The sequence below is a fragment of the Diospyros lotus genome, chromosome 10 (assembly GCF_014633365.1).
Source record: "Diospyros lotus cultivar Yz01 chromosome 10, ASM1463336v1, whole genome shotgun sequence".
Taxonomy (NCBI): domain Eukaryota; kingdom Viridiplantae; phylum Streptophyta; class Magnoliopsida; order Ericales; family Ebenaceae; genus Diospyros; species Diospyros lotus.
In genome coordinates, this window is record NC_068347.1 from 32354890 (window position 1) to 32368394 (window position 13505).

At 39.4% G+C, this 13505-nt stretch overlaps 1 protein-coding gene and 1 pseudogene across 4 annotated transcripts in view; both read left to right on the forward strand.

The window, feature by feature from the left end:
* The window catches only part of LOC127811625 (DNA mismatch repair protein MSH1, mitochondrial), a 57793-nt gene that overhangs the window by 12942 nt on the left and 31346 nt on the right, over window positions 1-13505 (forward strand). For all 4 annotated transcript variants that reach the window (XM_052351651.1, XM_052351650.1, XM_052351649.1 and 1 more), the window contains exon 13: window positions 13319-13377. In XM_052351651.1, the coding sequence (XP_052207611.1) occupies window positions 13319-13377 (59 nt within the window). The remainder of the gene's footprint in view (window positions 1-13318; window positions 13378-13505) is intronic.
* LOC127811626 (uncharacterized) lies at window positions 9473-11253 on the forward strand (annotated as a pseudogene).

Sequence of the window (13505 nt, forward strand, 5' to 3'; positions counted from 1 at the left end):
TTACAACAGTTGCAAAAAACTAGGATTACATTGTACAATTAACGTCGAGGAATCGAATTGGAACCATAAAAACAACTAACTTCCCAAGGTCAGATGTGTGGAGTCCCGCCTATTTTGCCTTTGACTGCTAGCTGTTCTGTTTCCTATTAGGAGTGATCTGCTAAACATGATCTCTTCCTGTTATTGGCAGATTTCTGTTTTTCAGAGATTTCTTGTTCTGTTTTTTCTTCCTCTCCTTTTTACCTTCTTTCCTAATTGTATATTTCCTTTCCCTATTGTAAATTTCTTAAGAGGGTTCCCAATCTCATTATATATTTGTAAAGGCTGCATTTAGTTGAATATAGAGTAGAATTATTCCTTTCTTCTTGGTATCAGAGCTATTCGGCCTGAACCATTTACTCTGTTCGAATAGCCACCATGGCTAGTGGAGGCAAAAATTCAGTCTCTAAAGTATTGTCCAGATCTGGAGGAGCAGACCATTGGATGAAGTTCTGGCTGTTCAATTTGTGTCCAATATCTGAAGTATTGTCCAGATCTGGAGGAGCAGCAACACCAATTTCCAATATTCCTGAAGGCCCTGTACTTCAGATGCTGGACACAAGTTGAATGTCCAGATTTTCATCCAATGGGCGCAATCTGTGATGCTGTTTGTGTGTCGGAAAGGCAAGTAGGATTACCTCACCGGATTTGCTGCACAATCCCAAGAAATTGATCCTGCCTTTAAGATCTAGAAGGTAGAAAATAGTATGGTCATGTCATGGTTGATAAATTCTATGACAAACAAAAACAGGCGAGAACTTTATGTATTACAAAACGGCAAAGGAAATGTGGGATGCAGTCAAGGAGACTTATATATTCCAACGTTGGCAACATGTTGGAAATCTTTGGAATCAAAAGCGTGCTGCATGAGCTATGGCAAGGAGAGCTGTCCGCGACCAAATACTTCAATGCCTTAACCTGACATTGGCAGCAGTTAGATATTCTTGAAGAACAGGTTTGGCAGTGTCCGGAATATGATCAACAATACAAGAAAATTGTTGAAAAAGACCAGGTCTACCAGTTTCTTCTCGGTCTCAACAAGAACCTAGACGACGTGAGTGGAAGAATTCTGAGAAGTCTGCTGGGAAGAAGGCCAGAAAAAAGTAATGATAGGGATACAGAATTCCCCCTCTTTCGCTGAAAACTCGACATTAGTAGTCCAAGGAACTCAACCTAACTGTGACAAGCAGCAAAAGAACAAGCCAGTATGTCCTCCAAACCCCTTGCGTTGAACACTCCACAACAAAATGGGGTAGCCGAGCAGAAAAATAAACACCTTGTGGAACTTACTTGAGCTCTTATGTTGGTGTCTAATGTCCCTAAACATTTTTGGGGTGAAGCGATTCTTACTGCTACCTGCCTTGCAAACAGAATGCCATCCCGAATACTGAATTTCAAGACCCCATGTCAAGACACTTTGTGCAACCTACCCACAAACTAGAATAATTTCCTCCATTCCCACGAAAGTCTTCGAATGTAATGCATTTATTCACATAAGTTAGCACCACCGAAGCAAGCTTGATCCCAGATCTCTCAAGTGCATTTTCCTGGCTACTCATCGAATCAAAAGGGGTACCGTTGCTATTCACCAATCACCAAAAAATTCTACAGCTCCATGGATGTCACTTTTTTTTTTTTGAAAACCTGCCCTTTTACACCAACAATGATATTCAGGGGGAGAATTGTACTCAAGAATATCATTTTTGCCTTACCAACCTTGAAACTTCTTAAATCCAGCCAGCTCATAACACCCCAAATTTGTCTGATCCTATGGCCAAGCAAGGGATAACTATTAAGGAGTTACTTGTGTACTCAAGGCACCATAAAACTCAAAAGGATGTAGAGAACTGTACATCTCAGAACAATGACCAAGAATCTGACTTGAGTCTCAAGGAACACAGAATTGACACATGTAAGACCTTTCTTGAACCCTGAAACTGAAATCAGAATATGTGATCCTTCTAATGATCTAGATGTACCAATTGCCTTGAGAAAAAGGGTAAGGTCTTGTACCCGATACCTAATTGCCAAATTTGCCTCCTATGAAAATTTGTCACGAACTTTTCGTGCATTTGCTACAAATCTTGACAGTGTGCAGATTCCAAAAGATATTCAAGAAGCTCTTAAGGAACCCAAAATGGAAGTCAGCCATGCCAGATGAGATTCAAGCACTTGAAAAGAATGGAACTTGGGTACTCACTAATCTGCCCAAAGTAAAACATCCAGTTGGGTGCAAGTGGATTTTCATAGTAAAATGCAATGCAGATGGAAGTATTCCAAATGTCAATATATGGGCATGGATATGTACTCTATTACATAAGAAAGATCTGAGACATAAATTTTGGACATTGAATGTTGGATGGCTGATAGTTTTCTCTAGTCTTCTTTCTGCAATCTTGGCCTCCTCTCTCTGCCTCTTTTCTCTTTTATTATTGTCTTCTCTTTCTTCACCCTGTCTTTTATTCTCTATCTCTAAATTCTACCTCATTCATCTTCTTATCCAAGCATCTTTTCTTTCTCTGCATATTTCTTTTTCCCTCTCACTCCCGTGGTTATCTTTCCCTTCAACTGGTTCTGCTTTTGGGCTTGATTAGAATACTACTTTTATTGCAGTCTTCAGAGATAATGCCTTTGATGGCCTATTTGTGGTCGCACCTTCTACCCAAAAAAAAAAAAAAAAAAACAGGGGATCTGGACTCCACTGATGGGGGGTTAAAAAAGGTGAACCTAGTTCATGAAGCTCCCGCATTGCAGGCTTTGAGGAAGGTCAATTGTACACAGCACTACCCTTAGCAAAGAGGCTGTTTCCTAATTTGAACCTGTTAAAAACAGCAAAAGAGCAGCGAGAATAAACCTTGGATTGGAGAAATCGGAAGAAACCGTACTTCCTCTATATTATCTATTGAATACTCCATGAGGAGTTTAAATAAACAAGAGATCCTAAAATCTAGGAATTTTAATACAAATAGAAAACTATTTAAAAAATACAACATAGATATAACTAATCTCCTAATTTTTAGAGGAGTAGATAAGATTCTATCTCCTCCTAGAATTTAGGAAAGATGGAGCTTTATCTCAATCATAGATTAAGGTATTATCTTTGAATATTTCAACACTCCCCATCAAGCTGGGGAATGGATATTTATCATTCCAAGCTTGCATATCAGATTCTCAAACCTCTTTGCTGCCAAACCTTTTGTGAATATATCAGCTACCTATTTCTCAGATGAAACATGAGGAATATTGATTATTCCTGCATCCAATTTTTCTTTAATAAAGTGTCGGTATATTTCAATGTGCTTTATCCTGTCATGCTGAACTGGATTATGAACAATACTTATAGCAGATTTGTTATCACAAGACAACTCAATTGCTCCTTGGGTTTTTATTTTCAAGTCTTCTAGGATAATTTTTAGCCACAACAATTCACATATCCCAAGGGCTATAGCCCTAAATTCTAATTCTGCACTTGATCTAGCCACAATGCTCTGTTTCTTACTCTGCCAGGACACTAGATTCCCACCTAGGAATACGCAATATCCTGTGGTGGATCTTCTATCATTGATAGATCCTGCATAATCAGTATCTGTAAAGCCTTTAACATCTAATTCCTTTCCTTTTCTGAACAATAGACCCCTACCTGGATTAGTCTTGAGATATCCAAGTATCTTCCTTACAGCTTGCATATGCTCTTCAGTTGGGTTATGCATGAATTGGCTCACAAGACTAACAACAAATGTAATATCAGGTCTAGTATGTGAGAGATATATCAACCGGTCCACTAGCCTTTGATATCTTCCTTTGTCAATTGGTTGACTGTCAGGATTCTGTCATAGTTTTCCATTAGGTTCTACTGGGACACTGGATCCCTTGCCTCCTGTAAGCCATGTTTCAGTAAGTAAATCCAAAATATATTTACGTTGAGATAGAAAGATACCATCCTTAGAGTAGGCCACTTCAATGCCCAAAAAATATCTGAGAATACCAAGATCCTCGATTTCAAATTCGTGGGCTAGGTTTCTTTTTAGCAGCATTTGTTCTTCCTCATCATCTCCTGTCACAATTATGTCATCCACATATACTAATAAAGCTGTAATTTTCTCTTCCCTTGAATATTTCATGAAAAGTGTATGATCACCTTGGCTTTGATTATATCCCATAGTCTTCATGGCTTTAGAGAACTTGCCAAACCAAGCCCTAGGGGACTGTTTGAGTCCATAGAGAGCTTTCTTAAGCCTGCATACTTTTCCTTCTTCTGTTTCTTGAAATCCCGGAGGCAACTCCATGAAAACTTCATTTTCTAGGTCTCCATGTAAAAAGGCGTTCTTAACATCAAATTGTTGTAGTGTCCATCCAAAAAATGCTGCCAAACATATTAGAATTCTTACTGTTGCCATCTTAGCCACTGGTGCAAATGTTTCAAAATAGTCTATGCCATAGGATTGGGTATATCCTTTGGCTACTAATCTTGCCTTGTACCTGTCCAATATTCCATCAGCTTTGTATTTTACATTGAATACCCATTTGCAGCCTACTGGCACAACTCCTCTTGGTCTTGTTACTATTTCCCAAGACTGATTTTTCTTTAAGGCTCTCATTTCTTCCATCATGGCTTGCTTCCAATTCTAATCTCTTAGGGCCTCTTCTATTGAATTAGGAATGACAATTGAATCCAAAGATGCTAGGAACCCTTTGTGTTTGTGAGACAATCGATGATAGGATAAGAAATTAGTTAAGGGATGTTGGGTACAGCTTCTAACACCCTTCCTAACAGTAATAGGCAGATCTAAATCATCATAACTTGGGTTAGGAGGATTAGAGCAGTCTGAAATTGAGAGCTGAGAGTCATTTTCTGCAATAGAAGGTTGTATAAATTCCTTACCTTGACTAGGATCAAATAATGGTGCTTGCTGGGAGTCCAGAGCAGGCTGTCTTCTTCTTTTGAAAACATAGGGAGATCTTTTGAACCGACCTGAGGGCTGTTGGTTGGACTGAACAGCGTGGGGGGGGGGGGGGGGGAACCATATGCTCACTGTTGTTATTTGGCTGAGATAAGGGAGGCCCAGATTGAGAAGAAGAGAGCGGAGAGATAGGAAGCCGAGATGAAGCTTGAAAGACATCTTCCCCAACCCCAACAGTTTGGTCACCATCTAAACACTCCCCCTGGTGACCAGTTTGATGTGAAGGAAAGGTTGAGTTTCAACAAATGTAACATCCTTGGAAATGTAAAATTTCTTTGTAGTGGGATGATAACATTTGTATCCTTTTTGGGTAGGAGAATATCCTAGGAAAACACACTTTAAGGCCCTAGGATCAAGTTTGTCTCTGTTTTTTTTGGGAATATGAATAAAAGAAACACACCCAAAGACCTTTAGTGGAAGAGGTGAATGTAGATTGAGGTCTGGAAAATAAGTAGAAAGGAGTTGGAATGGAGTTTGATTGTCTAAGGTTTTTGAGGGTACTCGATTTATTAAATAGGCTGCTGTAAGGGTAGCTTCCCCCCCAGAAATTTTTAGGCACTTTATGATGATGGAGGAGACTTCGAGCAACATTAAGAAGGTGTCTCATCTTTCGTTCCGCAACTCCATTTTGTTGTGGAGTATGGACACACGAAGATTCATAAATTATCCCTTGTTGAAAGAATTGGTGCAAGTGATTATTAACATAATCCTTTGCATTATCAGTTCGGAATTTCTGAATTGTGCAATTGAATTGAGTGGAGATTAGCTTACAAAAATATGGCAAAATGGTGCTCATGGCAGCCTTATCTTTTAATAAGAAAATCCAAGTCATTCGAGTACAATCATCAATGAATGAAATAAACCATCGGGCCCTCGAACAATTTGGTATTTTAGAGGGTCCCTAGAGATCGGAATGAACAAAAAAAAAAGGTTTAGATGACTTCTTATTGCTAGATGGATAGGACACTCGATGATGCTTGGAAATAGCATATACCTCACACTGAAATTTACTAAGATCTAGGGACTGAAATAAGGAAGGAAACATGGTTTTTAGAAAGGGAAACGGAGGGTGACCAAGTCAGTAATGTTGCAGCCAAACATGAGCAGTAGAATTAGAAGTAAACTGAGAGAATCCAGCAGCCTTAAAGGATCAGTTTTCAATCAAAGGATAGCCTCCCTTTTTCTCCAGATAGTACAGCCCATGCTGTTCCCTAGCTGCACCAATCATCTTCCCGGTCTTCAAGGCCTGAAATTCACACACATTAGGAGAGAAATTGGCACGACAGTTTAGATCATCAGTAAGTTTATGAATGGACACAAGATTGGTAGATAAATTGGTCACATGTAGGACTTGTTTAAGGGTAATACTTGGGCTGAGGGTGACTGTTCCTTGACCTTTAATGGAAACTGAAGTTCCATTAGCAATGGTAATCCATTTGGAGGTAACAATAGGTTCATAAGTGTCAAAAACCAATGGATTAGGGGTCATGTGATCAGTGGCTCCTGAATCTAGGATCCAAATGTCATTCTTATCAGTTTTAAAGGCATTAAGAGATACCAAATGTACATAATTACCTTGCTGGGCGAAAGTGCAGTTTCCATCATTGATAGTCTTAAGAAGAGCCTTAAGTTTGTTAATTTCCTCACCATCAAGTTGTGCAATCTCAATACCTGGGGCTGATTCTGCCTTACTCATTGTTCCTCCTTCTTCGTTTTCTTTGGATGATATGTAGGCCTGCTTTGGTGCTGTCATATTTTTAAAACCGCCCATCTTTTTCAACACAACCTCCTTACCATGAAGTTTGAAGCAATAATCTCGAGTATGCCTAGGCTTGTTGCAAAAACTACACCAAAGCCCTTCACGATTTTTGTTTGCCTATGTTTTTCCCATCTTAAAACGTGCTCCATCCTTCTTTGTGGCAGTCATGGTTGATCCTTTTGTTCCTCCGTCACCGAGCATAACTCCCCTTCGGTTTTCTTCACTTCTTACCACAGTGAAAACTTCATTCAAGGAGGGTAGCTTCTCCCTACCAAGGATTTGAATCTTTACTTGATCAAACTCAATATTTAACCCAACAAGAAATTCAAAATCCTATCTCTCTCAATAATCCGACTAAGAGTGGCTGCATCATTGCTGCATATCATCTTTATCTCCTGATATTGATCTAGCTCTAAGCAAAGCCCATTCATCTTGTTAAAATACTCGGTAACTGTTAGAGATGCTTGTTGAGTACTATTAATCTTTGTTTTGATATCAAAGATTACTGATACATCTTGTACCTTGGAATAAGTTTGCCTAATGGTGTCCCAAATAGCCTTAGCCGAATGTAGGAACATATAATTCTTACTAACCTCGGGTTGCATGGCATTCCACAGCCCATAGTTATCAAAGGCGCGCCTAGGCGCGAGGCGCCAGTTTGGCGCCTCGCTTGGGCCGAGGCGAGGCGGTTTTAGCGAGGCCCTCGCCTTGCGCGCCTAGGCGCTGGGGCGTGAGGCGCGCCTAGGCGTGCCTCATGAAACCTAGGTCTTCTAACTAAATGTTGCAGCCCAGTCGCTCCTCACTCCTCCCGACTCTAGCACCTGCCGCGCTTGCCTCTCCTCTTCAGCTCGCTGCTCGCTCGCCCGATCTTTCTCTTCCTCTCTAACCCCAGCCGCACCTGCCTCCTCTCTTCCTCTCCAGCTCGCCTGATCTTCCTCTTCCTCTCTAGCCCCAATCGCGCCTGCCTCCTCTCTTCCTCTCCTCTCCAGCTCGCTGCTCGCCCAATCTTCCTCTCCAGCCCCAGCAGCGCCTGCCTCCTCTCTTCCTCTTCTCTCCAGCTGGCCCTATCTTCTTCTTCCTCTCCTATCCAGCCGCGACCCCTTGATCTTCTTCTTCCTTTCCTTTCCACTCTCCAGCAGCGCCTGCCTCCTCTCTTCCTCTCCTATCCAGCCACGCCTAGCTCCTAGCTTGTTAATTTCCTCTCCAGCTGCACCCTCTTCCTCTATTCTCCTTTGCCCACGGTCTTCTCCTCTCTTCCTCGCCTCTCTTCTCATCTGCTCTTCAAGTTGAAGCTGCAGGCTACCCACGGTCTTCTCCTATCTTGTAAGTTTTTTACTTGTATTTTATTTGTTTATTTCTTGCATTCTTGCCTAATTTCTTTTGCTGGCAGCTGGTTGCTGATATATCTTTTAAGTCTTTATAGTTTATTTCTATCATTAGGAGAATTTTGTGGAAGTTGAAACTGTGTTGCAACAGCCCAATAAATGTCGTCAACCACTTCCAAAACGGACCTGGCATGGAATTATTTTGAAGCTGATCCGAATGATAGAAATACCACCACATGTAAATTTTGTCGTAAAGTAACAAAATGTGGTATATTTTGGGCGAAACGACATCTTGTGGGCGGTTTTAGGAATACTAAAGCTTGTCCAAAATGTCCTCCATCAGTAAAAGAAGAGATTGGAGAGTACATGCAAAAGAAGAAAAATAATAGGGATGAGCGAAATATAGCATCGTTAGATGATGATCTTCCATTTGGTGAAGGGTATGATGATGATGATGATGAGCCGCTGCCTCAAGGTAGAAAAAGACCCAATGTATCTACTGGAAGTGGAAGCGGTACTGGTAGTGTTGGTAGTGTTAAAGGGCCAACACAAAAGGGTCCATTTGATGTTTTTCTTAAAGACCCAGAAGTTAATGTGTTGAAAAGCAAGGGCAAAGGAAAGCAAACAAGGTTGGGTGAGCATGATTTTGCAAAAAAAGAGTTAAGAGCTCGAGTTTGTAGAAGCTTTTCACGATGGATGTATGATGCAGGCATTCCATTCAATGCAGTGACATATGACAGTTTTAAAGTATTTATAGAAGCAGTTGGTCAGTATGGTCCGGGTGTGAAGCCACCTAGTTACCATGAAGTCAGGGTTCCCCTTCTCAAACGAGAGGTGGAAGCCACTCGTGAAATGATGAAAGATCATGAAGAGGCGTGGGCCAAATATGGATGTTCCATTTTGTTAGATGGCTGGAAAGACAAGAGGGAAATGACATTGATTAACTTTTTAGTCAATTCTCCTAAAGTAAGTATGTTCTTGGAGTCTGTTGATGGTTCTAGTTATTCAAAAACTGGGGAAAAGATGTTTCAATTATTAAGTAAATGTGTGGAAAAGATTGGAGTAAGAAATGTGGTGCAAGTGGTCACTGATAGTGCTTCAAACAATGTTTTAGCAGGTATGAAATTCATTTTTGTAATTTGTATTATGTTTATAAATAGAACAATTTGAATATTCATTAGATATTTATTATTTACTAATATCTTGTTAATTTCACTCTAAATAATAACAGGAAGATGTTTGGAGGTAAAATATCCTACGTTGTTTTGGACACCATGTGCAGCGCATTGCTTGGATTTAATGTTGGAAGATATTTTCAAATTGCCTAATATGAAGAAGACATTTGAGAGAGCTGTTATGGTAAATAGCTATATCTATACTCGTTCGGGTCTAGTAAACATGGTTAGAAGGTTTACTGACAAGAAAGAGTTGTTGAGACCTGCAAAAACACGGTTTGCAACTGCCTTTATCACTTTGGGCAGGATGCATAGTCTGAAAAGCAACCTTAGAAGGATGTTTACCTCCGAGGAGTGGATGACAAGCAAGTGGGTAAAAGAAGCGGGGGCTAAAAAGGTTGTAGAAGTGATTTTGATGCCTTCATTTTGGAACAATGTTGTATTTGCTTTAAAGGTGGCTGGTCCATTGGTGCGTGTATTGCGCTTAGTGGATGGTGAGAAGAAGCCTGCTATGGGATACATATGTGTGGCCATGGATAGGGCCAAAGAAGCGATTGCTAACTCTTTTAATGGGGATGAAAAGAAGTATGCACCCATTTTTCAGATCATTGATAATCAATGGGATGTTCAGCTTCATCGCCCCTTGCACGCAGCTGGTTGGTACTTGAACCCAAAATATTTCTACAAGGCTGAACGTATAGATCCAGAGATCATGACTGGCTTATATGAATGCATTAGAAAGTTAAATCCAGATGTAAAGGTTCAAGACCAAATTGATGCTGAGCTTTCGATGTATAACAATGCAGATGGGTTCTTTGGAAACTATATGACTATTAGAAAGAGAGCTGAGAAATCACCAGGTACACATATATATATATTACATTATATATATAATCATTCTAGATAATAGATAATAACTAACCCATGAATTTTATTGGACAGCTGAATAGTGGGCTTCATATGGAATGTCAACACCCACGTTGCAAAAATTTGCAATTAAAATTCTTAGCTTGACTTGTAGTTCATCTGGGTGTGAACGTAATTGGAGTGTGTTTGAAAATGTAAGTGCATTGTACATATAACACTTACAATTTTTATTAGTAGTTGGTTTGTTTCATGTAGCTTATTCTTAGTATGTTTTTGCATAAATTGTTGTAGCTTCATACTAAACGGAGAAACAGGCTTGATCAACTTCGTTTAAACGACTTGGTGTTTGTGAAATACAATAGAGCATTGAGGCGTCGGTATCAAATGCGTGATACCATTGACCCTATCATATTGACCGACATTGATAAAAGCAATGAATGGTTGACTGGAAAACTTGATGAAGAGAATGATAAAGATGATGAAACTGTTTTTCCAGATGACGTTGGGGATGGGTTGACATGGAGTAATGTTGCTGCGACTGCAGGAGTTGGAAAGCCTAGTTATCAATTTAGAACTAAACAAACTCGATCACAATTGGGATCAACTTCGGCTTCGACTTCAAAGCGGCGAGTAACTCAAGAGATTGAAGAGGAGGAGGAAAGTGAGGCAGGGACCGAAGATGATGAAGACTTGGAAGAGGGAGAAGAATTGAGAGATGAAGAAGAAGATGAAGGGGTGATTGAAGGGGATGATGAAGATATTGACCTTGATGTTGATGATCTCCTTGATGATGATTGATTAAAAAACTTCTTTATATTGATTGTGGACTTGTAGTGTTTATGTGTTTGTTTAGAACTTTGCATTATAATTGGTACTTGGTAAAGTTTGAGACTTTAAGTTTGAACTTTGATGATGTTTCTAGTTTAGAATTTGCATGATGAATGAATTAACTTTGATGTTATTAGTTTATAGAATTTGAAGATAATGAATCATGAATGATATGAATGTGTTATTATTGATAATTTGATAGTTGTTTATGATTTTACAAGATTTTGAGTTTTTTTTCCTAAAAGGCGCGCCTCGCTTCGCAAAGGCGCGCCTCACCTCGTGCGTCTCGCACCTCAGGCTCCAGGACCTTTTGCGCCTCGCGCCTTTCAGAACTATGCCACAGCCATGACATGATAAGAGAATCCTCAATATCCCAAACTGGAAAAGCTGGATCAGTGGTCTTCAGAGGTGAGGCAATGAGGTGTCCTAGTTTTCCTTGCCCTTTGAGGAAGGTTCGAACAAGCTGTGCGCATCGGAGGTAATTTCTACCGTCCAATCTATAGGAAACATGCATTCTAGGCAATTCTCCACTGCTGGTTCCAGAGAAGTTGCCCGCACTTCCAGGTATATCGGTAATCGAATCCGGTTCTGACTCTCTAGTAACAAGACCAGGATTAACATCCGAGATTGCTGACATCCTTGGTGATTAAGGAATCAAGAGAAGGCAATAAAGGTCTCCGGATGAACACAAAGGCTGAGAAACAATGACTGGAAGGAAAAAAACCGAGTGCAATGAAGGCTTGGCAAAGGTCTAAGAGCAGAATGAAGGCTCTGATACCATGTTAAAAACAGCAAAAGAGCAGCGAGAATAAACCTTGGATTGGAGAAATCGGAAGAAACCATACTTCCTCTATATTATCTATTGAATACTCTATGAGGAGTTTAAATAAACAAGAGATCCTAAAATTTAGAAATTTAAATACAAATAGAAAACTATTTAAAAAATACAACATAGATATAACTAATCTCCTAATTTTTAGAGGAGTAGATAAGATTCTATCTCCTCCTAGAATTTAGGAAAGATGGAGCTTTATCTCAATCATAGATTAAGGTATTATCTTTGAATATTTCAACAGAACTTGTGACCTCCAGGTCAAATGGAGCAGCCTTACCATTGCGCGAAGGTTACCCTTCCAATGGGGGGGGTAAAAACAACTAAAAATTTCCTGGCGGCTTGAAATTTTAGAAGATTGATTTAAACATAGGACCAGGTGCTAGCTCCAATGCTAAGTTATTTTAACCAAATTAACTTTCTATATTTGGACCCAAACAATGCTCGGACAACTAACACTTCTATATGTGATTTCTTTTAACACACACCTTCCCAACCAATTGACAAATGATTTGAAACACTAAGTGCATATAGCACCCCTGTGATCTGAATAAAGACCTGAAGTACATCTCACACAACAAAGCTTAGGTGAATATATATTTATGTCTGATTCTATCCAGTTTGACAATTTTTAGCCATTGGAAGATCATTTCCCTTTTGATATGCTCTGCATGTTTGGATTTTCAAATTTTGATATGCTGATTTTTTGAAAATTGTAAGTCATATCCACTGAACTGCCTTTGATTTTGGGGGCTTTTTCACATTTGAATTTCCTTGATCAGTCACAAATTTGATCTAGCAGAGATCTGATCTTGTCCACTGATTTACCTTTTTCCAGTTGATTTTCTGTGCATCTTGAAGCTTTTTACTTTTAAATTCTACATGTTTCAAGTCAATTTCGTTTGTACTACAATCAACGATGCTTCTGTCAGAATGGATCAGTGTTAAGTCAACTAAAATGACAGACCTAAAATCATGCTAGCAAAACTGCAGAGTGGACTCTGTCTGAAACTTGGGGTGCACTCAAAATCTCAAATGGAATTTCTTCACCAGGTGCTTGCAGAATTCACCCAGAAAGAAATATTTACTTCCATTAACTGATAGATAAAATATCATATGGACCCTGAAGAATGAGAAATTGAGATACTTTTGAGGTACTCTGAGTCTAAAAATTCTAGAAAGAGCAATCTATAAAAACAATGAAAGCATGCACACTTCCATTTACAAATATCAAATGAAGTCCATTGAAAATTCTTCAAAAGAGTAGCATCTATCCCTTTTCACCAAAATTAAATTGTTGAACACTTGGGGGTAACAAGTCATTGTATTTGTTAACTTTCTATTTGGCACAAAGTCTGTGTGTCCAATAACAAATCTCCCTCTCTCTCTCTCTCTCTCTCTCTCTCTCGATTGTGGTTCCTTTGCATATTACATTTTTAATAATTGAATTATTATTTTCGATATACATTTTGAGCTTAGCCACCTTCATTGCATTGTAGAGATGATCTTAAATTTTAATTTTGCACTCTCAGGTATATGCGAGATATTATTTTGAATCCTCCTGCCTATGAGACTGCATCCATGATTCAAGGTGAGCCATACCATACATATTAAGCAACTAGAGTGTTTTGTTGAGACCTCCTTTTAGTTTACCCAATATTTGTTGTTGCTTGGTAAGATTATGTGGCAATTTTTATGTTTGAAAGGTGCTTTAGAGTA